The sequence below is a fragment of the Chiloscyllium punctatum genome, chromosome 14, assembly GCF_047496795.1.
Source record: "Chiloscyllium punctatum isolate Juve2018m chromosome 14, sChiPun1.3, whole genome shotgun sequence".
NCBI classification, from domain to species: Eukaryota; Metazoa; Chordata; class Chondrichthyes; order Orectolobiformes; family Hemiscylliidae; genus Chiloscyllium; species Chiloscyllium punctatum.
Genome location: NC_092752.1, coordinates 20,283,826 through 20,311,082, shown reverse-complemented (window position 1 = coordinate 20,311,082; position 27,257 = coordinate 20,283,826). Strand labels below are relative to the sequence as shown.

General features: G+C 42.6%; 1 protein-coding gene across 3 annotated transcripts in view; it reads left to right on the top strand.

Annotated features, from left to right (window-relative positions):
* Positions 1 to 27,257, top strand: part of LOC140485656 (uncharacterized) — a 122,723-nt gene that overhangs the window by 7,351 nt on the left and 88,115 nt on the right. For all 3 annotated transcript variants that reach the window (XM_072584033.1, XM_072584034.1, XM_072584035.1), the window contains exons 3-9: positions 4,881 to 5,028; positions 7,644 to 8,363; positions 10,451 to 10,510; positions 15,905 to 15,961; positions 21,430 to 21,501; positions 23,597 to 23,726; positions 25,472 to 25,611. In XM_072584033.1, coding sequence (XP_072440134.1) covers positions 4,881 to 5,028; positions 7,644 to 8,363; positions 10,451 to 10,510; positions 15,905 to 15,961; positions 21,430 to 21,501; positions 23,597 to 23,726; positions 25,472 to 25,611 — 1,327 coding nt within the window. The remainder of the gene's footprint in view (positions 1 to 4,880; positions 5,029 to 7,643; positions 8,364 to 10,450; positions 10,511 to 15,904; positions 15,962 to 21,429; positions 21,502 to 23,596; positions 23,727 to 25,471; positions 25,612 to 27,257) is intronic.

Below are 27,257 nucleotides of genomic sequence, written 5' to 3'. Positions count from 1 at the left end.
CCAGCAGATAAATGGGGTGCAGTGGTAGTTTGGTGCACTGACCTCTACACCGCTGAAGCCAGACGGCAACTCAAAGACACCGCCTCCTACCGCCCCCTTGACCATGACCTCACCCCCCATCACCAAACCATCATCTCCCAGGCCATACAGAACCTCTTCACCTCAGGAGATCTCCCACCCACAGCTTCCAACCTCATAGTCTGGGAACCCCGCACTGCCCGGTTCTACCTCCTTCCCAAGATCCACAAGCCTGACCACCCTGGCCGACCCATTGTCTCAGCATGCTCCTGCCCCACTGAACTCATCTCTACCTACCTTGACACTGTCCTGTCCCTCCTAGTCCAGGAACTCCCCACATACGTTCGAGACACCACCCACGCCCTCCACCTGATCCAAGAATTCCGTTTCCCTGGCCCCCAATGCCTCATCTTCACCATGGATATCCAATCCCTCTACATTTCCATCTGCCATGACCAGGGCCTCCAAGCCCTCCATTTCTTCCTCTCCGTTTGTTCCCAACAGTACCCTTCCACCCACACTCTCATTCATTTGGCTGAACTGGTCCTCACCCTTAACAATTTCTCCTTCGAATCCTCCCACTTCCTTCAGAACAAAGGGATAGCCATGGGAACCCGTATGGCCCCAGCTATGCCTGTCTCTTTGTCGGCAACGTAGAACAGTCCATCTTCCGTAGTTACACCGGCACCACTCCCCACCTCTTCCTCCGCTACATTGATGACTGTATTGGCACCATCTCGTGCTCCCGCGAGGAGGTTGAGCAATTCATCAACTTCACCAACACATTCCACCCCCATCTTAAATTCACCTGGACCATCTCTGACACCTCCCTCCCCTTCCTGGACCTCTCCATCTCCATTAATGATGACCGACTTAACACTGACATTTTTTACAAATCCACCGACTCCCACAGCTACCTGGATTACACCTCTTCCCACCCTACCTCCTGCAAAAATGCCATCCTGTATTCCCAATTCCTCTGCCTCCGCCATATCTGCTCCCAGGAGGACCAGTTTCACCATAGAACACACCAAATGGCCTCCTTGTTTAGAGACCTCAATTTCCCTTCCCACATGGTTAAAGATGCCCTCCAATGCATCTTGTCCACATCCCGCCCCTCCACCCTCAAACTCCACCCCTCCAACCGTAACAAGGACAGAATCCCCCGGTGCTCACCTTCCACCCTACCAACCGTCGCATAATTTGGAGATGCCGGTGTTGGACTGGGGTGTACAAAGTTAAAAATCACACAACACCAGGTTATAGTCCAACAGGTTTAATTGGAAGCACACTAGCTTTCGGAGCGATGCTCGTTCATCAGGTGATAGTGGAGGGCTCAATTGTAAGGCACAGAATTTATAGCAGAGAACACAGGGGGCTAACACCTTCAACATATTGTCTAGCTAATATCAATTGTTACAGCTAACCTGAGAGTGCAACTTTTAAAAAAAGGTTTTGTGATTTACACATGAAAGGAGTGAAACTATAATGGTATTTGAACAGATGAAAGACTCAACAGATAATCAAGGTTTTTTTCAATGTATAATTTGAGTTACATCACACTGTAAACCTTTGCTATAAATTCTGTGCCTTACAATTATGTCCTCCACTACCACCTGATGAAGAAGCAGCGCTCTGAAAGCTAGTGCTTCCAATTAAACCTGTTGGACTACAACCTGGTGTTGTGTGATTTTTAACCTTCGCATAAACCACATCATCCAAAGACATTTCCGTCACCTCTAAACAGACCCCACCACCAGGGATATATTTCCCTCCCCATCCCTTTCCGCCTTCCGCAAAGACCGTTCCCTCCATGACCACCTGGTCAGGTCCGCGCCCTACCAACAACCCACCCTCCTATCCTGGCACCCTCCCCTGCCACCGCAGGAATTGCAAAACCTGCGCCCACACCTCCTCCCTCACCCCCATCCAAGACCCCAAAGGAGCCTTCCACATCCATCAAAGTTTTACCTGCACATCCACCAATATCATTTATTGTATCCGTTGCTCCCGATGCGATCTCCTCTACATTGGGGAGACTGGACACTTCCTAGCAGAGCACTTTAGGGAACATCTCCGGGACACCCACACCAATCAACCACACCGCCCTGTGGCCCAATAATTCAACTCCCCCTCCACTCTGCCGAGGACATGGAGGTCTTGGTTTATGTTGGATAATGGGAACAGACATCTTGTCATCACGGAATGATACAACACAGCCGAAGGCTATTTGACCCCTCAAGAGTGTGTTCCAGATCACTACAACACACTTTGTATAAAAAAAAGTCCTCATGTCCTCTCTAGTTTTTTTGCTGATCAATTTATATCTGTATCTTTTGGTTACTGACCCTTTTACTAATGGAATCAGTTGTTTTATTACTTAATGTAATAAAACTGTTCTTGGTTTTGAACATTATGATCAAACCTCCTCTTAAATATCTTTCTTATGGGCACAAAGCACAGTTTGTCTTGTCTTACTGCAGTTCCTGCATTTGCGGCACCATTCCAGGAAATCTTTCCATGTATATACAGAGGAACATACAAACTCAGAGCAAGAACATTTGGCTGATCTGATTGTGGCCTCAACTCTGCTGTCTAATCCTATAACCTGATTTCTTTCTCAGTTAAAAATCTCTGACTCAGCCTGAAAAATAGTCACTGCTCTGTGGGGCTAGGAACTCCACAGATCCCACTAAGACAGAGAACAGTGTCTTAAATTGGAGATTTCTTATTTTTAAGTTGTGGTGCATAATTCTTGTCTCTCCCACAATGGAAAATACTCTCACCATGTCCACCCTGTCACGTTCCCTCAGGATTTTATGTTCCAATAAAAACACATCTCATTTTTCTCAACTTTAATGGATACCAACTCAACCTGTCCAAACATTCCTCGAAACATAACCGTTTCATCTCAGGGATCAGTTCAGTACATCTTCTCTGAACTGCTTCTAATGCAGTTATATCTTTCTTAAATAAGGAGACCAAAACAGAGTACAGGACTCTAGGTGTAATCTCACTAGTACCTTATACAACTGTAATAAAAAGTTCACTGAAGTATAATCCATTTCCCTTGCAATAAATGATAGCATTCTGTAGGCCTTCCTGATCATTTGTTGTACCTGTATATTAAAGGTAAAGATGCCATAGTCTTACCAGACCACAGGCTGCGCTCTTATTGGAGAGAGATGTCTTGTGGTTTAACCTGAGGGTCACTATGCCTGGAGTGAGGAATAAGGTTGTGAAGGAGAGTCCTTTATGGTAATCTCAGCTGGTACAGGAAATGAACCCATTCTATTAGAATCACTGTGTCACAAGCCAACTAAGCTGACTGACTCCATTTGTATATTAACTCTTCATGATTCATATGCCGCGCCCCCGACCCCAACACCGCAACCCTGCCCCAACATCGTTCCCCCTGCCCCAACACTGCCCCTCACCCTCATCTTAACCTCCTTCCACCTATCGCATTCCCAACGGCCCTCCCCCAAGTCCCTCCTCCATACCTTTTATCTTAGCCTGCTTGGCACACCCTCCTCATTCACAAACACACACAAACACACACACACACACACACACACACACACACACACACACACACACACACAAACAAACACAAACACACACACACACAAACAAACACAAACAAACACAAACAAACACACATATGTGCGCAGCCACAGCCAGCCACACAACCTTTTACTGCAACATTTTGACAGGTTCCCTCTTTGCCCTGTTCAGAACAATGTTGGAGAGATTATGTGGGGAAGGGGGGGGGGGGGGTTTAGGGTATACCCCTCTGTAGAACTTCAGGGAAAGTGTAGGGAGAAAGGGAGGGTGGGCAGTCTGTCATTTGGAGACCGTGCCTGTTTAATCACTGTAAACAAAAGATGTGATCACTGTTGGAAGCACATCTTTGATGTAATGTTTCCATCGGGACTGGGAGATCTCCTTCAGATAATCCGATTTTTGGATAATTGGTATTCGGCTAATCGAGTTTCCTCTCTAATCAATTATCCAAACGAAATAGTGCCCACCCATCTCGTTCAGATAATCAAAGTTCCTCTGTACTCAATGCACTGACCAATAAAGGCAAGTATACGAAACATCTTCTTCACTACCCTGTCTACCTATGACTCCACTTTCAATGAACTGTGAACCTACACCCCAAAGTCTCTCTGTTCGACAACACTTCCCAGGATCTTACCATGAACTACCCGAGTCCCCAGAAATTACCTGGGTCCCTGAATGCAGTGACAATAGCTGTTGCCTCCTCTAACTCAAATATTGGAATTGTTGATGGAAAAACTATGGGAAAGGTTCTAATTTTATTGAGTTTTTGGGTAGCCTAATTATACAACGCAAATATTCATAACAAGTAGTTCACAGCTAGAAGCATTTTATTTTCATTTGAATGTTGTCATTTGTAAAAAGAAATACAGTTAGCTGTGCCATTGCAGAGTTTACATTTATTGGTCTCTAGTAGAATTTCTCTGCATATGATGTGTCTGATGGACAGACTTGATTTGGACAGATCAAAGAGATTTCTGGGGTCTGAATCTTTGAAGCACAAATGGTCAATGGGTCACTGACTGCTTTTTTAAAAAACAACATTGACTTCTTCGTTCCCCTTAAAGTGACAAGCACATATCTGAGGAGCGTTGAAGGTTTCTCTACAGGGGAATGAAGCTAGAAATTATATGAGCTTTATCCTGAAACGGTTTGCATTGTGTTTGACATAAGAATGGAGCAGCAGGTGCCAGCAATGACATCCTATGATACAAGTCATGTATATGCCAGTGTAAAATGTTCCATAGGATTTCTTGCATTTTTTTGACTCTGTGCTATTGGTTACTCTTATTTAGAATTCAAGAGTTGGAACTGTCAGAGCAAAGGCTTCTGAATAAAATCAACGAGTTAACTTCCAAATCACAGCAATCAATGACCAGTGACCCACTACTTGCAGGAAAGCTTCGGAGTCTGCAAATTTCAGAGAAGAGTCTTAAATTTTCGGTAAGGCTCATTCTAAATCCCGTCATCCATTTTTCTTGCTCATCCAGACAATCTGACATGGAGCAATTATCCATTATCCTAACCTTCACCCAGGTGATGTTTCTGTCGTGTTAGGATACAGTCATTGAGTCATAGAGATGTACAGCACGGAAAAAGACCCTTCGGTCCAACCCGTTCATGCCGACCAGATATTCCAACCCAATCTAGTCCCATCTGCCAGCACCCGGCCCATATCCTTCTAAACCCTTCCTATTCATATACCCATCCAAATGCCTCTTAAATGTTGTAATTGTATGAGCCTCCACCACTTCCTCTGGCAGCTCATTCCATACCCATGCCACCCTCTGAGAGAAAAAGTTGCCCCTTAGGTCTCTTTTATATCTTTCCCCTCTCACCCTAAACCTTCTACTTCTGGACTCCCCGACCCCAGGGAAAGGACTTTGCCTATTTATCCTATCCATGCCCCTCATAATTTTTTAAACCTCTATAAGGTCACCCCATCAGCCTCTGATGCTCCAGGGAAAACAGCCTGTAGAGCTTGAGGATTTCACAAGTGGGATGGAATAGGATGGAGAGGAGATCACCTTTTGAGCCAGCCCCAAACAATTACGGTGCAAATTCTAGACAACGTGATTCCCCCTTCAGCTTCCTAGACACCAGCAAGAACAACTACAAGGGCACTCCCAAGAGAGGCATTAAAAACATTAGGCTAATTTAGATAAAAAACAATTCTTAGAACATTCCTCTCTGACTCCCTCAAAGATGAGCCAGTAAGTTCCAGCAGACTGGTAGGGAGACATTTGTCTGTATCTTGGGAGATTTGATTTGATTTGTTATTGTCACATGTACCGTGATACAGTGAAAAGTGTTGTAACCAGACAAGTCATACCTTACATAAGTACATCAGAGTAGTAGAACAGAATGCAGAATATAGTGTTACAGCTACAGTGAAGGTGCAGAGAAAGATAAACGCTAATATATGAGAGGTCCATTCATAAATCTGATAACAGTGGGGAAGAAGCTGCTCTTGATTCTGTTGGTACGTGTTTTCAAACGTTTGTGTCTTCTGCTTAATGGAAAAGGGTGCAAGAGAATGTGACCAGGGTCTTTGATGATGTTGGCTGTTTTTCCGATGTAGTGGAAGTGTAGGTGGAGTCAATGGATGGGAGGCTGGTTTGCTTGATAGATTGGGCTGCGTTCACAACTCTTTGTAATTCCTTGCGGTCTTGGGTAGAGCAGTTGCCATATCAAGCTCTGATGCGTCCAGATAGGATACTTTCAGTGGTGCATCTATGAAAAGCTTCCACAGATCGTTATATTAGTTACACTCAGGAACTCACTGAACTCTCTTTAGCAGGAATCTGTTTCTTGTTACATAAGCCAATAATTTGCACCAGTAGTTGATGACTCTGTGGATAGGTTAGTTACTATAGGAATTGCACCCAAACAAGGCCTTGTCCTCATGTGACCTTAATCTTGAAATATGACTGGAACCTGGAGCTTCAAAACTTGGAGTCAGCGACACGATACACTGCACCACAAGATCTCCCTCAGCAATAGTTTGTGTTCATCTTAATTCACTGTTAGCTAATAGGTCATAGCCTAATAGAAAAGGTCATGGTACCAACATTCATGTAGCTTCTCTTATCAGAGTGTTTGTGTTTAGCTTCTGCCTTTGTATACGTGTTCCTTGTAATAATTGAACTAACTGGGGCTCACAATTGATCCTTTCAGTGCTACATACTTAATGCAGTTACAACACTTTAAGGTGTTTTTTTTTAGCATTGCCTTATTATTTTCCATGCTTGAGTTTTTTTTTCCCCTAAAACAAGACAGGACACTGAGAGAAAGGAGCATTAAATTGGGTCAGTTGTGAATTAATAAATGTGATGTCAACATGCCTGTTTCTGTTGCCAATGACCATCTCACTGGAAAGTTCTATTCTATTATATTGTGATTGTATTTTAACTCCATGTGAAATAAAACAGGCAGAGAACTACAAAGGTATTGGTTAGTCCTTTTTATTTTCCATATGTAAAAAAAGTTCTGTATTTAATGTTTGTTCTTTGAAACATTAATGATCTGGTTAGGAAAAAGCAAATGTACTTTTGGGAAGTTTTCTCCCGGCATGTGTTACTGTAAAGAAAGAGTAATCAAAAGACTCAGGGATGCCATGAGAATCACTGTCCAATCGCACTTGTCAAAGCAAGTATTAGTAAAAGTGATCATCACCCAGTCTTTGTGGAGGTCAAGTCCCATCTTCACACTAAGATTGTGCTCCATCATGTCATGTGGTACTAATAGGGATTGGTTAAGACCAGTTTTAGCAGTTCAAAACTACTAGGCAGTCTGATCCATCAGTTTAATTGTAATACTCAATCTGTAAACTCATGGCCATCCCATCCCTCCCCAAGAAGCTGAGTAGCTCTGTCTGTTCTCTGTTCCAATTAGTACAGTGAATGATTTCAGAGTAATTCTGACCATTTGAAATACAATATATAATCTTTAGTGGAGATCTAATCTCACCTTATATCACTTGCTCTGACAGTGACACCCAGGGTAAGTTATTGCAGAGCTCTAACATGTCTCCTCACTATTCTCTTCTTCCTTTGAAGCTTGCTGAAAAGGAGAAGTCCGAAGAGATGCTGAAGGGAAAACTGTGGCGTTTGCAGAACCAGCTCAGAATGAAAGAGGATGAGATGAAGAAGCAATCTGAGTACTTTGAGCATTACAAGCAAAAGCAGCAGCAGCAAATGGTGAAGCTGAGGGAACGGGAGCAGTTCCTGCACAGCCAGATCTTCAAACTGGATAGAGAGAGGATCGACCTAAATGCAACCAGTGTCATCCTGAAAACGGAGCTGCAGCAAGCTACAGCAAAGTTCACAAAGCTGGAAAACGCACATAGCAAAAGGAGTAAAGATCTTTCTGAACACGATACTGAACTTGTCAACATGGCGCGTTCCATGGCAGAAAGAGAAAACCAAATCAAAGACAGTATTCTCGTGCTTCAGGATGACCTAAATAAGCTTTTAGAGAAAGAAGAGGCAACTAACGTGGAAAGGGAACAACTCAGGGAGAGACTTCAGCAAGCCGAAGACAATGAGGACTTCCTTACACATAAGCTGGAAGACTTCCGTTCACGGATCCACGAGTTGAAGTTATCGGAGAGCAATCTGCAAGAGCAAACTGAGGAACTGGAAGAGGAGAATGAGAAGCTTAGAGCAGAACTGAAAGAAATTCAGGAGAATGAAAATTACCTGAAAGAAGTGCTAGAAGAAAAAGAGAAACTGGAGAGCTTAGTTGAGGAGAAGAATAAACTGCATAAAATGACATTAGTAAGTAATAATGTTGCCGAATGTAAAATACCTAATTGAGAGTTCTCATTATTTTTGTTGTCTTCCACATTTAAACATTATTATTTAAAACTAAACCTGCACTCCAAAAAGACGTGTTATTTTAATCTCTCCACATCTCCTTCCTAATGCTGATTATTTGTGCTTCACTATTATTCACGTGGTATCATAGCACTTCCAAGCAGAATTGCTGGATACTATTTGGGGTGGATATGCCAAAGTGAACAGTATTTCAAGGTGAGCGTGAAATTCCCGTAGAGTTTAGGGCTGATGGAGGATGCATCCATCCAAAAATTGGTGGATGCATTTGACTACCATGGAACTGATCTGCCAGGCCTTCTGCATGAGTATTATATCTGACTTAAGCCTGGAGAAATGACAGTCAGGTTATCCAATTGACTGTCAAACCAGGAAGTGGTTGACTTTACAAGCTTTTACTGTCCACTAATGTGCTTGCAATTTCTGTTCTTAACTATAATAATTGGAAAAATGGGTTTTGGCTATGCTGCTGCGAAATGTCTCTGTAAGTCACCTTGCAGTGGTTCCAAGCAGGTGAAATATTTCTTCCTGCAAGTTTCCTATTTTGGAAAAGGTGCCATGGTGTCCAAAATGACCATTTTGCTGAACAAAGAGACCTTGGAGTGCAGGTCCATAGTTCCTTGAAAGTAGAGTCGCAGGTAGATAGGATAGTGAAGAAGGCATTTGGTATGCTTTCCTTTATTAGTCAGAGTATTGAGTACAGGAGTTGGGAGGTCATGTTGCAGCTGTACAGGACATTGGTTAGGCCACTGTTGGAATATTGCGTGCAATTCTGGTCTCCTTTCTATCAGAAGGATGTTGTGAAACTTGAAAGGGTTCAGAAAAAATTTACATGGATGTTGTCAGGGTTGGAGGGTTGTGAGTTATAGGGAGAAGCTGAATAGGCTGGGGCTGTTTTCCTTGGAGAGTTGGAGGCTGAGGGGTGACATTATAGAGGTTTATATAGAGGTTTATAAAATCATGAGGGACATGGATAGCATGAATAGACAAGGTCTTTTCCCTGGGGCGGGGGAGTCCAGAACTAGAGGGCATAGATTTAGGGTGAGAGGGAAAAACTTAAAAGGGACCTAAGGGGCAACTTTTTCACACAGAGGGTGGTGCATGTATGGAATGAGCTGCCACAGGGAGTGGTGGAGGTTGGTACAATTACAGCATTTAAAAGGCATCTGGATGGGTACATGAATGAAGGGTTGAGAGGGATATGTGCCAAGTGCTGACAAATGGGACCAGATTAGGTTAGGATATCTGATCAGCATGGATGAGTTGGACCAAAGGGTCTGTTTCCATGCTGTGTATCTCTGTGTCTCTATCACTCTACCATATGTGCCATCATCTTCTGTCCATTTGCTCAGACCTTGTGCTTGCCATGATATTGGATGTTTTCTATATTGTAAATAACATAGGAAATGGGATTTAGTTACTTGTAAAGAATGTTTGGTGTAAACGGTTGTGTGGACAATTTTATAGATTCTTTAATGTAGTCTTGAATTAGAGCTCAGGTCATTGACATTGAAGGAACAGCACCACATGGTGACGTCATAAAGCATATGGTGGGCAAAAGTATTAAAAATGTACAAATAACCCGAACAATAGAGTTTGCAAAGAGTGTATGGCTGTTGCAAGTTACAGAGATTGGAAGGGATATGTCTGTGGAGGCATTTGCACGGAAGATGAGAATGTTAAATTTAGACCCTCAGTGCCCCATGTCTTGCTTCTGCTGCCTACCCTAAAATGAAGCCACCAATAGATTGACTTCACCATCACTAAAGTGGATAACAGCAACAGCCATTTGGACCAGTGCCCTGTGGCATTCTGATGTGGGTGCAATGGCAAGAAAGCCAAGTCGTTTCTCAACATCCCTGCAAGCACCTCTCTGGAGAAATCTAATCACACCGTTTATACACTTGAAACATGTAACTACTGTAGTTCAGGAAATAACAACACATTTGTGGTAGACTAATTTATTTTGGTCTTGAAATGAAATAAGTTGCAAGATGTTAAAATCGCCACCTGTTTATTTTTTATTCCAGAATAACAGTGAACTCCAGTTAAATTCTGATGAAAAGCCAGGACATGAAACTTCGTTAGAGGTCAGAGTAAACCCCTGTTTTACAATTCAGATCTTTTTGCTACCAAACCTGTTGAGTGTGGTTTCTTCTGAATTCTTTTTACTCACTTTATTCCTTCTGCACAAGGGACTGAATGAATGTAATAGTTTTATCTGTGCATGTGTCTTACCCACTGAACAATTGAACTGTGTTTGACAGGAGTGGTACGAAGGATAATGTGGTTAGAAATTAAACCCATTCTTACAAACTCACTGGGAAAGAATATTAGTACACCAGCAGCAGCAGATATGCTGTGTGTCAGTTTCTTCACTGCTGACTCAGACCAACGTCACCCTTTACTGATTTGCTCTTAGGTCAGAGCATCCAATCTTCTGTGCGATAATTTTATGTTCAGGTTATTGAAAAATTGATGACTGATGATTAAGCTCTATTTCAGAAATGAAGTCCAATAGAAAGCAAAAATACTGGTTAAGTAAGAAACATTTATCCTCAAAGCACTTGGAGACAACTGACTGAGTCTATCTAATGGAATATAGGTTGGTTTTTGTCATATCTTGACTCATAATTATCCATCAAAAAACATTCTGTGGGACAACTGAAATGAGATGATTAAACTCTGGGGATCTGGAAACTCCACCTACCCTGAAGATCACTATCCTATTCAATATTAATCCATCAACTAATATCACTGAATCAGATTGTTTGGTCATTATCACATTGTAGCTTATGGGATCCTGTTTTGTGTAGAATTTTTCTATGTTCTTTCACTCGATGGAAGTGTCCCTGGCCAAGGCTGCATTTATTGTCCATCCCTAATTGCCCTTGAATTGAATTACCTGCTCAGCCATTTCAGAGGGCAAGTCAGAATCAACTGCTATGCCATGAGTCAGGAGTCACAAAAAGGCCAGAGTGGGCAAGAATGGCAAATTCCCTTCCCTAAATAAAATTAAAGCAACAGATGGGTTTTTACAGCAATCAGTGATAGTTGTCATGGCCACCAAGACCAACACTAGCTTTATATTCCATGATAATTTAATTCAAATTTTGCCAGCTCCCATTGTTAGATTTGAAACTCATTCCCAGAACATTGGTCTTGGAACCTGGATTACTTGTCAACTGGCAGCTGCATTTTCCCTATTTGTTTTCACGTTTCCCTCATTATAACAGAGACAATACTTCAAAGTATTTAATTGTGTAGAAAGTGTTTTAAGCTTGAAAAAGTTTTTATTTCATCAACTGAAGACACAGGCCTTGATTTTCCTGTGTTGGGGAGTGGACAGAAGTAACATTTGTGGTTGTTATGGGAGTGATGGGAACTGGAGAAGTAACCTTGGATCCACTGAGTTACGTCAAAATACCAGCATGCTTCAGGGCAGGTTCAAAGTGCAGCTGTCCTTTCCGCCATTGTGCTGTGCAAACCATGAAACATGCACACATGTGGTTAGAATTGTAATTGAGAAAACATTCTGGAAATATAGAAGATCCAGCTGTGTGATTCTGAGGCACTTTGTTGAATACCCAAACACCACCTTACAAATTGAGGGAGAATGTTACACACCTCTTTGAGCCATAGAGTCCTGTAGCACAGAAAAAGACCCTTTGGCCCATTATGACTGTGCTGGTCAAAAACTATCACCTGATTATTCTAGTCCAAATTTTCCAGCACTTGGCCTATAGCCTTTATATCTATGCATTGCAAGTACACATCTAAATCCTTCTTAAATGTTATGAGGTTTCTGCCTCTATCACTCTTACAGGCAGTGAGTTCCAGACCCCATCACCCACTGAGTAAATACATTCTTCCTCACACCCTCTCTAAATCTGCCCATTACCTCAAATCTGTGCCCCACGGTCATTAATTGCTTCACCACTGGGAAAGGTTTCTCCTGTATCTATGCCCCTCATAATTTAGTGCATCTCAATCGTGTCCCCTTCATCCTCAGTTTTCTAGATTTGAGGAAACGACCCCAGTCTATTGTAACTAAAACTTGCCAGTACAGGCAATAGCCTGGTAATAACTCTGCTGTCAGATCAGGATAGAAATTACATGTCCCAGAGAAAGCCAGTACTCAGTGGTGGTGCTACTGATGTCAAGACCAGTTCAAGATGCTCAGAAAGGTAGGCCCTCCACCTACACTGAGCTGGTTGCAGCTGCTACAATTCTTGGGAGCCTCTCTTAGCCTTCCTGGTTGCATTGGCCTTAATTTGCTGGGCTCCAGGGTGGGTTTGGAAGTTGGGGGCAGGGGGACGGAGGGGTAACTCTCTTAATTGGCTGTTTCCCCAAAACGTTCATCCAGAATCCATCTACAGTCATTTCTGGAATTCAAATGCACAATGACCTGATAGAAGTAGTACCTATCGAGATTTCATCTAATTCGGAAGACAGTTATATAATCCAAAGACATAGATAAGGAATGAGTAGCCTAAGTGGACTTTCGAGCTCCCTCCACCAACAAAATTGTGGTTGATCTGCTTGTTCCCTCATCTATACTTCCTGGCTTAACCCCAACAGCCTTTAATTCTCTCGTTACTCAAGAATCTATCTCCCTCTGCCTTAAAAAAGTTTTGGTGACACTGACTTCACTGCTGTCTGGGGAAGGCTCTCTAGGGAAAAAGTTGCTCCCATCTCCATCATAAATGGGAGACCCCTAATTTTTAAACTCTAGATCTAGTCTCTCTCACAAGGGGAAAGATCCTTTTTTGTAAAATAATTTACTCTGTCACATCGCTCAGGAACATATATGTTTCAATAAGATTGCTTTTCATTCTTCAGAACTCCAAGTAATCCCTAACCTCTCCTTATTGGATAGACTACACCGAATTAGTCAAATGAAAATGTTTTTCACCCAGAGTGGTGGGGGTCTGGAATGCATTGCCTGAGAGGGTAGTTAAAGCTGGTAACTTCACAACATTACAAGTACTCATCAAGTACTTTTTGAATGTTATAACATTCAAAGCTAAGGGGCTGATGCTGGAAAGTGAGACCTGTGTATATTTCTTGGTATTTTGGTACTACAGACTTGATTGGCTGAATTCGCTGTTTCGTACTGTATGGTTCTATGAACCTACTCTGAAATATTTCTAATGCAATTACGCAATCTCTCAAATAAGGAGGCCAAAATTTTACAGAGCAATCTTAATATGGCTCTATATAGCTGTAACACAACTTCCCTAATTTTTATATTGAATTCCACTTGCAATAAACAACGAGGGGATCTGAAGAAGAATCATATTGGTCTTGAAATGTTAACTTTGTTTCTCTCTCCAAAGAACCGTCAAACCTGATGAACACCTCCAGCGTTTCCAGTGTTTACAGCAATATTCCATATTTCTTCCTAATCACTTGCTGGACCTGCAGACTGATAACTTTTTGTGGTTTATATACTTTGTTTCTCAAAGCTCTGTAATGTCTTTTCATTTGAATAATATGCTGCTTGGGTCATTAGCAAACTTAAAAACAATACTTGATCATGTCATTCATGTCACTAATACAGATCTTAAGTAGTCAAAGCCCCATCGCTATTACATTGGCTCGCTACTTGTTATACCATGCCAGCTAAAATATAACCATTTATGCCCACTCTGTATTTTCCTTTGGCTCTCCATAAGCAGTAAGTTCTTATTTTGTGAAGTAACCTTTCATGTGGCAGCTTGTCACATGTCTCCTGGACCTTTAAGCACAGTACATCCACAGATTTCCCTTTCTCAACTTCATTTGCTACTTCCTCAAAGAACCCTAATAAATTAGTCAAATCCACACAACTATGTTACCCCTGCCAGATTGCACTGAGCTATTCCAAGTAGCCTGCTGTTATTGTCAATAATAGATTCTCGCACTTTTCTTTAGATAGATGTTAAGCTAACTTCGCAGGTCTGGCAGCATCTGTGGAGAGAAGTCAGAGTTAATGTTTCAGGTCGACTGACCCTCATTTTCTGCTCGAGGGCTGCGGCCTTCTGGACTCAATATTGATTCAATAACTTTAGGGCTTGAACTCTCCCATGTCTTTATCCCAACTCCAACTCACTAGGCTTTGTTATCACAGTCTGCTATTAAACACAACCATTGTTAGTACTAATAGTCCCCATTATGCGCTTTTCACCCTCCTAGCCAGATCATTATCCACTCCTTTATCTGTCCCAACAGTTCTTCTGTCTCTCTGAGCTCTATCCTCACCTAACATTTCCTCCTTACCCCTTCCCCCCTCCCTATCTTCTGCATATAAGCTGACACTTTCCTAGCTACTATCAATTCTGAGGAAAGGTCATTCGATCTGAAATGTGAACTCTGACTTCTCTCCACAGATGCAGCCAAACCTACTGAGCTTTTCCCAAAGTTTCTATTTTTGTTTCTGATTTACAGCGTCTGCGGTTCTTTTGCTTTTTATTATGCTAACTTGTCTGTTGTTTCCTGCTTTCTGTTTCTCACCTTTCCAAGATAGGGGAGACTCTACTTGTGTGTCAAGAAATACTTAGAGGAAGTCGATAATCGATAGAAAAGTAGAATGGAACTGCAGTTCGTATTTTCCAATGTCAAAATAAATCAAATGTAGAATGCTATTCTTTTAAAGTTAACAAGAATCAATTATGAAGATTGATCCACATTTAACAAAACAACTGTATACAATGGATGCGTAATCTGGTTTCATTCTCCCTCGCTTTCTCCCAGTTTCCAAATCTCTCCAAGACTTTGTCCCTTCCTAGCTCTGTAGTTGCCTTCATGTTACAACCTTTTGAAATATCAGAGCTCCTCAAACTCAGGCCTGATGAGCATTCTGAAATTCAGCCACTGCATTGATGACCAAACCTTTGCCCATTAAGGTGCCGTGCTCTGGAAATCCTTACTGGAACCTCTTACCTTCTCTCTGTCCCTTTAAGGTGCTCTTAAAAACCTACCTCGTCTATTGAAAGAGGTTGTAAGCAATTTATTAGTTGATGCCTTAATATTGTCATGTGGCATAGTGTCAGATTTTGTTTGATCACATTTCTCTGAAGAAAGCAGCTTATGTTATCCTGCTACGTGAGAGGAACTATAAATGACTCCACGATTTGAGACAAATGTAAGCTGTTATTGCAATAAGAAAATCCATTCCTTGTCATGTTCCCTCAGAAGTGCAGTGCTGAAGCTCAATGATTATAACTTTTAATTCACTTTATAATTGGTGTGACTAGTTCACAAAATCTCCACATGACACTAGAAGAGAATTTCACAAGGGACAAAAAAAACTCCTCCATGTCCAAGACTCATCTACAAAAACATGGGAACCTAACCAATATAAACACATACTAATGCAACTATGCACGTGGTGAGAGGGAATTTGAGAGCGTGACACATGTTGTCCCGTAATTTTGAAGGGAGAATACAGTCCCACTGCCATATTACTGTCGATTGCTGAAATTCTTATTTTTCTGCTTTAGGTAACTTCCAAGTGTAAGCACCTGAGCAGCATCTGCAGTGCAGTATTTCAGCACATGGTAAGCTCAGACTCTGATAATTATTCTGCAGAAAGTTAGTGCAATTTAGTAGGAAAATAATGCAAGAATTGTGTCTGATTTGAGGTTGTATGCTCAATTCCAGTGATGCTGGAGAGTAGCTGTGTTTATCAGTGTTTTCAGCTGAAGATGATTATCAAAGTTATCTCAGTAACTTGTGGGTGTCAGATTGATACTGTCTTACCCAGAGTAACATGAAAATATTGAGCTGTTATCTGAGTGGAAACAAGTAGCAAGTTTTAAACATAGGTGAAAGTGAGGACTGCAGATGATGGAGATTAGAGTCAAGAATGTGGTGCTGGAAAAGCACAGTAGGTCAGGCAGCATCCGAGGAGCAGGAGAATCGATGTTTCAGGCAAATGCCGTTTATCAGGAAAGAGGCTGTGAGCCGAGGAAGTGGTGCGATTGGGGAGGGGGTTGAGGCTGGGGGTGGAGGTAGCTGAGAGTGTGATAGGTGTATAGAGGTGGGAGTAATGGTGATAGGTCGGAGAGGAGGGTGTTTAGGGAGTGGCGATGGAAGAGGACCTGCATGACCTTGGCAGAGTAGGAGGGAGAGTTGAAGTGTTCAACCTGGAGGAAGAATGCCTCATCTCCCACCTCGCGACCCTCCACCCCACGGCATCAATGTGGATTTCACCAGTTTCCTCATTTCCTCCCCCCCCCCCCCACCTTATCCCAATTCCAACTTGCCAACTCGGCACCGCTCTTTTGAACTGTCCTACCTGTCCATCTTCCTTCCCACCTATCCTCTCCATCCTCCTCTCCAACCCATCACCATTACCCCCATCTCCATCCACCTATTGCATTCCCAGCTACCTTCCCCCCATCCCCATCCCCCTTCCATTTATCTCTGCACCCCCTCAGCTTACAGCCTCATTCCTGATGAAGGGCTTTTGCCCGAAACATCGATTCTCCTGCTCCTCGGATGCTGCCTAACCTGCTGTGTTTTTCCAGCATCACACTCAGATCTCAAACATACCTCAGCCAGAATGGGAATTGAACCCACATTGTTGACCACATGCCATCAATACAGATATTTTTAAAAGGCTATCCTTTTACATAGAACATAGAACATAGAAGAATACAGCGCAGTACAGGCCCTTCGGCCCTCGATGTTGCACCGATCAAAGCCCACCTAACCTACACTAACCCACTATCCTCCATATACCTATCCAATGCCCGCTTAAATACCCATAAAGAGGGAGAGTCCACCACTGCTACTGGCAGGGCATTCCATGAACTTACGACTCGCTGAGTGAAGAACCTACCCCTAACATCAGTCCTATATCTACCCCCCCTTAATTTAAAGCTATGCCCCCTTGTAATAGCTGACTCCATACGTGGAAAAAGGTTCTCACTGTCAACCCTATCTAACCCCCTAATCATCTTGTACACCTCTATCAAGTCACCCCTAAACCTTCTTTTCTCCAATGAAAACAACCCCAAGTGCCTCAGCCTTTCCTCATAGGATCTTCCTACCATACCAGGCAACATCCTGGTAAACTTCCTCTGCACCCGTTCCAGTGCCTCCACATCCTTCCTATAGTATGGCGACCAAAACTGCACACAATATTCCAGATGCGGCCGCACCAGAGTCTTATACAACTGCAGCATGACCTCAGGACTCCGGAACTCAATTCCTCTACCAATAAAAGCCAGTACGCCATATGCCTTCTTCACTGCACTATTTACCTGGGTGGCAACTTTCAGAGATCTGTGTACATGGACACCAAGATCCCTCTGCTCTTCCACACTACCAAGTATCCGACCATTAGCCCAGTACCCCATCTTTTTGTTACTCTTACCAAAGTGAATCACCTCACACTTAGCTACATTGAACTCCATTTGCCACCTTTCTGCCCAGCTCTGCAGCTTCTCTATATCCCGCTGTAACCTGCCACATCCTTCCTCACTGTCTACAACTCCTCCGACTTTCGTATCATCTGCAAACTTGCTCACCCAACCTTCTAACCCTTCCTCCAGGTCATTTATAAAAATGACAAACAGCAATGGTCCCAAAACAGTTCCTTGCGGAACACCGCTAGTGACGGCACTCCAAGATGAACCTTTGCCATCAACTACTACCCTCTGTCTTCTTCCAGCCAGCTAATTCCTAATCCAAACCTCCAACTCACCCTCAATGCCATATCTCTGTATTTTCTGCAGTAGCCTACCACGGGGGACCTTATCAAACGCCTTACTAAAATCCATATATACCACATCTACCGCTTTCCCCTCATCTACCTCCTTAGTCACCTTCTCAAAGAATTCAATAAGGTTTGTGAGGCACGACCTGCCCTTCACAAAACCATGCTGACTATCCTTGATCACATTATTCTTATCCAGATGTGCATAAATCCTATCCCTTACAATTCTCTCTAAGACTTTGCCCACAACAGAAGTGAGACTCACTGGCCTATAGTTACTAGGATTATCCCTACTCCCCTTCTTGAACAAGGGAACCACGTTTGCTAGCCTCCAGTCCTCTGGCACTACTCCTGTAGACAAAGAGGACACAAAAATCAAGGCCAATGGCTCTGCAATCTCCTCCCTTGCTTCCCAGAGAATCCTAGGATAAATGCCATCAGGCCCAGGGGACTTATCTATTTTCACCCTTGCCAGAATTTCCAACACCTCTTCTCTACATATCTCAAAGCCACCCATTCTACTTATTCGTGCCTCAGTATTCATATCGACAACAATGTCCTGTTCCTGAGTGAATACTGACGAAAAGTATTCATTCAGTGCCTCCCCAATCTCTTCAGCCTCCACACGCAACTTCCCATTACTATCCTTGATTGGACCTATTCCTACCCTAGTCATTCTTTTATTCCTGACATACCTATAGAAAGCCTTAGGGTTTTCCCTAATCCTACCAACTAAGGACCTTTCATGTACCCTCCTTGCTGCTCTTAGCTCTCTCTTCAGGTCCTTCCGGGCTACCTTATAACTCTCAATCGCCCCTATTGAACCTTCACATCTCATCTTTACAAAGGCCGCCCTCTTCCATTTAACAAGGGATTCCAATTCCTTATTAAACCACGGCTCCCTCACACAACCCTTTCCTCCCTGTCTGATAGGTACGTACTTATCAAGGACACTCAATAGTTGCTCCTTGAACAAGTTCCACATATCAATTACGCTCTTGCCTTGGAATCTACTTTTCCAATCCACACATCCTAAGTCATGCCTCATCGCATCATAATTTCCCTGCCCCCAGCTATAACTCTTGCCCTGTAGTACACACTTATCCCTCTCCATCACTAGAGTAAAAATCACTGAATTGTGGTCACTGTCCCCAAAGTGCTCACCTACCTCTAGTTCTAATACCTGGCCTGGTTCGTTACCCAGAACCAAATCCAGCATGGCCTCACCTCTTGTTGGCTTATCTACATATTGTGTCAGGAAACTCTCCTGCACACATTGCACAAACACTGACCCATCTAACGAACTTGAGCTATAGCTTTCCCAATCAATATCAGGAAAGTTAAAGTCCCCCATAACAACCACCCTATTACTGTCACTCTTCTCCTGAATCATCTTCGCAATCCTTTCTTCAACGATTCTAGGACTATTAGGAGGCCTGTAAAAGACTCCTAACAGGGTGACCTCACCTCTCCTATTCCTAACCTCAACCCAAACTACCTCAGATGGCAAATCTTCGTCCATCTTCCTTTCCACCGCTGTAATACTATCTTTGACAAGCAAAGCCACACACCCCCCTCTTTTACCCCCACCTCTGACCCTACTAAAACATTTAAACCCTGGAACCTGCAACAGCCAATCCTGTCCCTGATCTATCCATGTCTCCGTAATAGCCACAACATCGAAGTCCCAGGTACCAACCCACGCTGCAAGTTCACCTACCTTATTTTGTATACTTCTGGCATTAAAGTATACACACTTCAAGCCACTCTTCTGTTTATAGGCACCCTCCTTTATGATTGATGCCATATTCCTAACCTCCCTACACTCCAGGTCCTGCACCCTAAAGCTACAGTCTGGGTTCCCATGCCCCTGCAGAGTTAATTTAAACCCCCCCCAAGAGCACTAGCAAACCTCCCCCCAAGGATACTGGTGCCCCTCAGGTTCAGGTGCAGACCATCCTGTTTATAGAGGTCCCACCTTCCCCAGAAAGAACCCCAGTTATCCAAGTACCGAAATCCCTCCCTCCTGCACCATCCCTGTAGCCACGCATTTAACTCTTCTCTCTCCCTATTCCTCGACTCTCTATCACGTGGCACGGGTAACAAACCAGAGACAACAACCCTGTTCGTTCTAACTCTGAGCTTCCAACCTAGCTCCCTAAAAGCCTGTCTAACATCCTCAGCACTCCTCCTACCTATGTCATTGGTGCCAATATGGACCACGACTTCAGGCTGCCCCCCCTCCCCCTTAAGGACCCGGAAAACACAATCAGAGACATCACGTACCCTTGCACCTGGGAGGCAACGTACCAAACGTGAGTCTCTCTCGTTCCCACAAAACCGCCTATCTGTGCCCCGAACTATCGAGTCCCCAATTATTATTGCTCTGTTCTTCTCCACCCTTCCCTTCTGAGTAGCGGGGACAGGCTCCGTGCCAGAGGCCTGAGCCCCGTCACTTACCCCTGGTAAGTCGTCCCCCCCACAAGTATCCAAAACGGTATATTTGTTCTTGAGGGGAACGGCCGCAGGGGGTCCCTGCACTGGCTGCTTCCTCCCAGTCCCCCTCACTGTCACCCATCTATCTGCCATCTTTGGAGTTACTACTTCCCTATAGCTCCGATCTATGACCCCCTCTGCCTCCCGAATGATCTGAAGTTCATCCAACTCCAGATCCAGTTCCCTAACACGGTCTTGGAGGAGCTGGAGATGGGTGCACTTCCTGCAAGTGTAATCAGCAGGGACGTCCATGGCATCCCTCACCTCATACATGTTGCAGGAGGAACATTGCACTGCCTTCACTGCCATCCCTCTAAAGCTAACCTTTATTTTAAAACAAAACTGGTAGAATAAAAAAGTAAGTGACATTAAACATAAGTCATTGAACCATGAGTTATAATCTGTGTGATTAATTTGTTGGGAATTCCAAAACTTCTTCCCTCTGTTGCCCCATTTTGAAGCTTAAACATTATCCGAGTGAAAATTGAGAGCGGGAGTACAGCTATATAATGGTGATAACATGGTCAGAACTCCGGAGTGGTTATTGCTGCTTCACAACTCACAACTCCAAAGTTTCACCTGACACCACACCCCCTCTTCCACTGGTCCTGCTGCCCCACCCCCAACTTCAGGAAGCATTTTTCGAATAGGTATGTCGAAATTCAAAGCTCAAAGTGGGTTAGGCCAAAATGAACATTCAAACTCTTTACAGTCCACTGCAAACTCTGCCAAACCAATTGTTGAGAATGAAACTTTGCTTTGGCATTATCACAGTTAAATTGATGTTGTGTTTCCTTGCTCTTGTAGGATGAGGAAACCTCGCCAAACAGATACAGAGACCTAAAGAACTCCTTAACTCACTTGCGATCCCAGCTGCAGGTAACAAAAAAAAAAGAAACTCAGGAAATAGGAGTTTCACCTTCAGCAACACAAGTATACTTTGTACCCCTTAATACTAGTGTTGGCAAATGAATAGAATTACACTATTAAATGTAATATACTTTTCCGAACTGGTTACATGAAACAAATAAGCAGATATTTTCCAGAATTTTCAAAAAGGCCTTCTATGACATTTTTTGTGATGAAAGTACCAGATTTTCCTCTGCTACAGAATCAGAGCTTTTCCTCTCTGTTGGAAGAAATTTCTGCCATAGGTCTTCAAGCAACCATTTGCTACCCACAGCTCTTTGGGAAGATAAGGCAGGATGTTCCATATTATAATGTAGGATTGTCTTCCATTGCTTTCCTTCTCTGCCTTTTCTCTGCCCCACTGTGAAGACACTGTGACTCAAAGCTTGATGTAGCCTCGTGGACAAGTGTTACCATTTTAGGTCATTATAGCACGTTTCTTTCAGTTACTTTAGTACGTTTCTTTCGTATCAATGCTGCCAAATACAAAGAGAGCTGACAGTATTGAGTACCATGGGTGAAGAGATTGACTCAGCATTCAGTTTTGACATGCTGATAGTAATTGAGAAGATAATGCGTGGCTCATATCCATCACTTGAATATTATTATTGTAGTATTGGGTATACTCCTGGTAAGAAATTAGAACAATGTAAAAAAAAAATGATCTTGCCTTATCCAGTTCAGCTGAAAAATTGAAAAAGGAAGGATGCTATTTGAATGAGCAAGAGCTTTATGGTTTGGTATGTTTTGCTGTAAGCGAAAGAAAAATTAATTGTACTTATGATGGGCATGACCAGAGTGCCCTCAAATGTCACATCATCCTGACTTGGCCATGTGTTGTTATAACTCGGTCAAAATTCTAGAATTGCCTGTTTATTGCACTATGGACTAGAAAAGATTGAAAGATGAGGGGTCCCTGTAATCAGCTCAAGGTCACCTAGGGTTAGACCTTGCTAATAACAGCGACATGTTAATAATGAATGAAGAATGACTTGTTGAAGCAACCTTTTTGGCGGTTGAAACTCGTTGAAAAACATAATCTGAGTTATTGCTCCAACATTGGTAGCTTTTTAAGAAAGTTCTGTAGCTGTTCTGGTGTTGGTTTCTGTGTGGTCTTTTTGTGAATGGTAGCCTTCTCTTCTATTTTATTGACTAAGTTAACCATAGAGTCATGGAGATGTATAGCGTGGAAACAGACCCTTCGGTCAAACCCATGTCAACCAGATATCCCAACCTAAACTAGTCCCATTTGCCAGCACTTGGCCCATATCCCTCTCAAACTTTCCTAATCATTTTTCCATCCAAATGCCTTTTAAATGCTATAACTGTACCAGCATCTACTACTTCCTCTGGCAGCTCATTCCATACACGCACCGTCCTCTTTGTGAAAAGGTTGCCCCTTAGGTCCCTTTTATATCTTTCCCCACTCACCCTAAACTTACTCCCTCTAGTTCTGGACATGCCCACCCCAGGCAAAAGACTGTCTATTTATCCTTTCCATGCCCCTCTTGATTTTATAAACCTCTGTAAGGTCACCTCTCAGTCTCTGATGCTCCAGGGAAAACAGCCCCAGCCTATTCAACCTTTCCCAATAGCTTAAATCTTCCAACCCTGGCAACCTCCTTGTAAATCTCTTCTGAAGCCTTTCAAGTTTCACAACACCCTTCCGATAGGAAGGAGACCAGAATTGCACACAATATTCCAACAGTGGTCTAACCAATGTCCTGTACAGCCTCAACATGACCTCCCAACTCCTGTACTCAATTTAGGTTATTTGAATCAATAAAGCAGTTACGAATCTGACTTGTTTTTCTTTCAGATTTAGTCCACCACCTCCAGATTTAATGAGTATAATTTTCCTATTTTCCAAAGGAAGTAAAAGGTGGGGAGTTTGTATAAGGGGCTGGTGAACCACTCTGCCAGTTTCGAACAGAAAGGTGAAAATTACCTTTAATTGTGGCAAGGATCTATGCCAGATATTAATTACGTAGATGTTCATAGGTTACATAGAAGGCTTCAGTTCAAAAAGGATCCACTAACTTTTAAGTATTTTGGTCTCAATCAGAATGGAGACATTTTATTTCGAGAAGAATTGTTGCAGAGCAAGTGGGAGGCTGTGCTGGACTCAGCTCGGAACAAAACCACTCAGACTCCGTCCATTGGACAGTGCGTTCAAGAGGCCTTGATCATTGCAAGTAGGTCTTTGTACATGACATTACATGCTTCAGTCAACCTCCTTAATTTCCTTAATCAATGTACATCATACTGTTAATTATTGTATTTGCTATGGACTTGTTGTACGGTAAACGATGATTTTCCATGATACCAAGTGAGGTTTAATTTTTTTGTTTCAAGAGGCTTAAACATTTCAGTATTACAAAATATACCACATAAATCTTCTCTCAAAGCTTCTTTATTTTGATGCAATTCATGTTTAATGTTAAGTAATCTCTTTTCAAACATTTTTCCAGTATATCCTTACTGAAGGTTTTGGATGGACACTACATTGTCTTGTAGGTCACCTGCCTGGGTTGTAAATGGATCTTGCATCCCCCACAGTCAGGAAACCCTTTACTGCCCAAATATGCAGTCATACAACATGAGCCAGGGGTCATAACAAGGAAGGGTCTTTTGTGTGTCACCTGGACGCCATAGTTTCTCACAGGTTCTCACATGTGTATCTTCCTTCCAGGAAATGAATGTTCTGGTGAGGCAGGCCTTTTTGTAAACTGCAAATCTGTTCTGTTTTTGTGTATAAATGTAAAATGTTTATAACGCTCCTTGCTGTATTATAAAATAAGAAGGCATGTCATTACTGTTCCTGTTCATGGCCTGTGCATTTTATTGTTTGACAAATTTCTGAGACTAGCCATGCCAAAAATAGGAGAGAGCTCTCTTCCTCTGTGTTTGATGTCCATTCCAGATTTCAGCAGTTCAAGTTGAGTATTAACTGGAAAGAAAAGTGAAGACTTGAGCTCTGAAACATCAGCAGCTCTCTCAGTTGTCAATTAAACCTCCTACTTTGCCTTACTAGATATAATGTAGAGCTGCCTGTGTTGGACTGGGGTGGACAAAGTTAAAAATCACACAACACCAAGTTATAACCCAACAGGTTTATTTGGAAGTACAAAGCTTTCGGAAAGCTGCTCCTTCATTAGGGAGTTAGTGGAGTAGGATCATAGGACACAGCATTTATAGCAAAAGGTAACACTTCCCTCTCCCTACCTCATCCCAGATCCAACTCCAACCAGGTACTGCCCTTTTGTACTGTCCTACCTGTCTGTCTTCCTTCCCACCTATCTGTTCCATCCTTACCTATGACCTATCACCATCACCCTATCTGCAACTACCTATCACTTTCCAATCTACCTTCCCCCCAGCTGCAGCCCCACACCCCTCCTCCTATTTATCACTCAGCTCCCTTGTGCCTCTCCCCACCACATTCCTGATGAAGGGCTTATGCCTGAAACATCAATTCTCCTTCTCAAATGTTGCCTGACCTGCTGCGTTTTTCCAGCGCCACACTTCTCAACTTCCAAATAAACCTGTTGGTGTATAACCTGGTGTCGTGTGATTTTTAACTTACTGAATATAAACTTTTGATAAATTCCTCTCATCTCTAATTTCAGACTAATATGTTTGTTTATGGGGATATTTTAACTGAACCTCCTTGTCTGGTACTGATGTTAATGTGTGAGAAAACTGACTGGATCAAATTTGCAATGCTAGGATACAGATGTTCTATGGATTTAATTTATCGTGATTTAAACTTAATATTTTTATATAATTTGTTAAGGTTTCCTCCGATCTTCTTTGATTTTAAGAAGTATTGCACGCTCCTTCCTACCAGTTTAGGGAAAAAAAAGATGAAACACATAACTTGTTTGAGGTAGTGAAAATTTTAATACATCTTGGTCATTTTCTGTGTGCTTTTCAACAGAACTGGCTTCTGAAAGTGTCTGCGATTACCCAAAATTATCTGCAGCTGTGAAGGAAGGACATATAATCCCATTTCTTGAAGCAAACTCTTGTCTGTTGGCAGATCTAATGCAGGTTCTTAGAACTGGGGATGTGGAGAAGGTAAGGAACACCTCCGAGTAAATTTAAATGTAGATGAAAAACTTCCAATCACTATATCATTTTTTTACATGTTTGTTTTACTTCATAACTAAGTATGCTGTATGAATCTGACCTGAGGTTATAGAAGTTTGAATCAGATGAAGAAAACTGGAGCAATTCTTGGTTGTCCAGCGTGAGCATATTTCACCTTAATGCCCACAGCGTTCACTAAACATTTCAAATACATAAAATAAAGTTCAACAATAATGATTTTCTCATGTCAATGTAAACTAAGTAACGCCAAATATTATATTTTCAGTGAATTTCGAGTCACTGTTGCAACAAAACTGCTTCTAAAACAAAATTTCTAATTACTATTTCAGCTGAGGAAAATGGCAGAATTCAAATTTTTCATTCTTGGGGAAAGAAAGTCTATCCCTGTGTAAAAACAGGCCTAGGAACATAACTCAACATTTTGTCAAGAGATCAGCCTTATGATTGAGTCTGGTCATTGAACTTGAAAGTCTAATTGAAAAAGTGTTTCTCCTGAGCTGAAAGGCAGATTTACATCGATGGCTTCAATATTATTCAATAAATAAACACTCTAGTTGTGTGAAAACCATCTGTTATAATGCCACAATTTGCTACAATAATCTATCATCCAAGAAAACAGCTTTCCAGCTACCAATCTTCATTTGGGATAAACCATGGTCTTACCAAACTAATAAGTCTGTTCTCTCATTAGATTGGTGCACAGAACTGGTGGTGGTTTTAACCTGAGGGCCATCATGCCTCAGGCAAGGGGAGAAGTTGAGAAGAAGAGTCCTTTGTAGTAACCTCAGCCAGTACAGGAATTGAACCCACATTGGTTGCATCACTCACCAGCTATCCAGCCACCAGAGCTAACCAACTCCATTGTTTGGGATTCAAGTTGTGTAGTAACATTATAACTGATCCTTCCTCGAATGGTTTACTGGAACAGTGGCTCAGTGGTTAGCCCTGCTGCCGCATATCACCAGGGACACGGGTTTGATTCCAACCTCAGGTGACTGTCTGTGTGGAGTTTGCACATTCTCCCCGTGTCTACGTGGGTTTCCTCTGGGTGCTCTGGTTTCCTCTCACAATCCAAGGATGTGCAGGTTAGATGGATTGGCTATGCTAAATTGCCCGAAGTGTGTAGGGATGTGCAGGCTAGATGGGTTAGCCATGGTAGAGATGGGTAGGGATGTGGGTCTGGGTAGGATGCTCTTCAGAGGGTCAATTGGCGGAATGGCCTGCTTCCACACTATGGGGATTCTCTGAGTCTAAACTTGGTTGATGGCATATCCATTGGAGTTAGACAAAGTAGAAACTCTGGAGGATTTAGATGGTTGCCATAATTTTCATCTGTAGAATTAAGGCTATTGTCTTCTATGAACTCTCAGGGCAGGTTTTCTAAAATTATTTGTTCGGGTCCAGTGAATCTTAATTGTTAATACAAAGACTAACTTTTGAATAATTTGTTGTATCAAATAACTGTCCCTGACATTTTGCCACATTTAATCAGAACAATCAGCTCATTCACCCTTCCCATGCCATTCCTCTTATGCCATCCCCATCACACTTCTTTCGTCCCTCTGTAGTGATTGTAATGAGATCAGCCAGGTGGATCTCAATTAATATGAGTT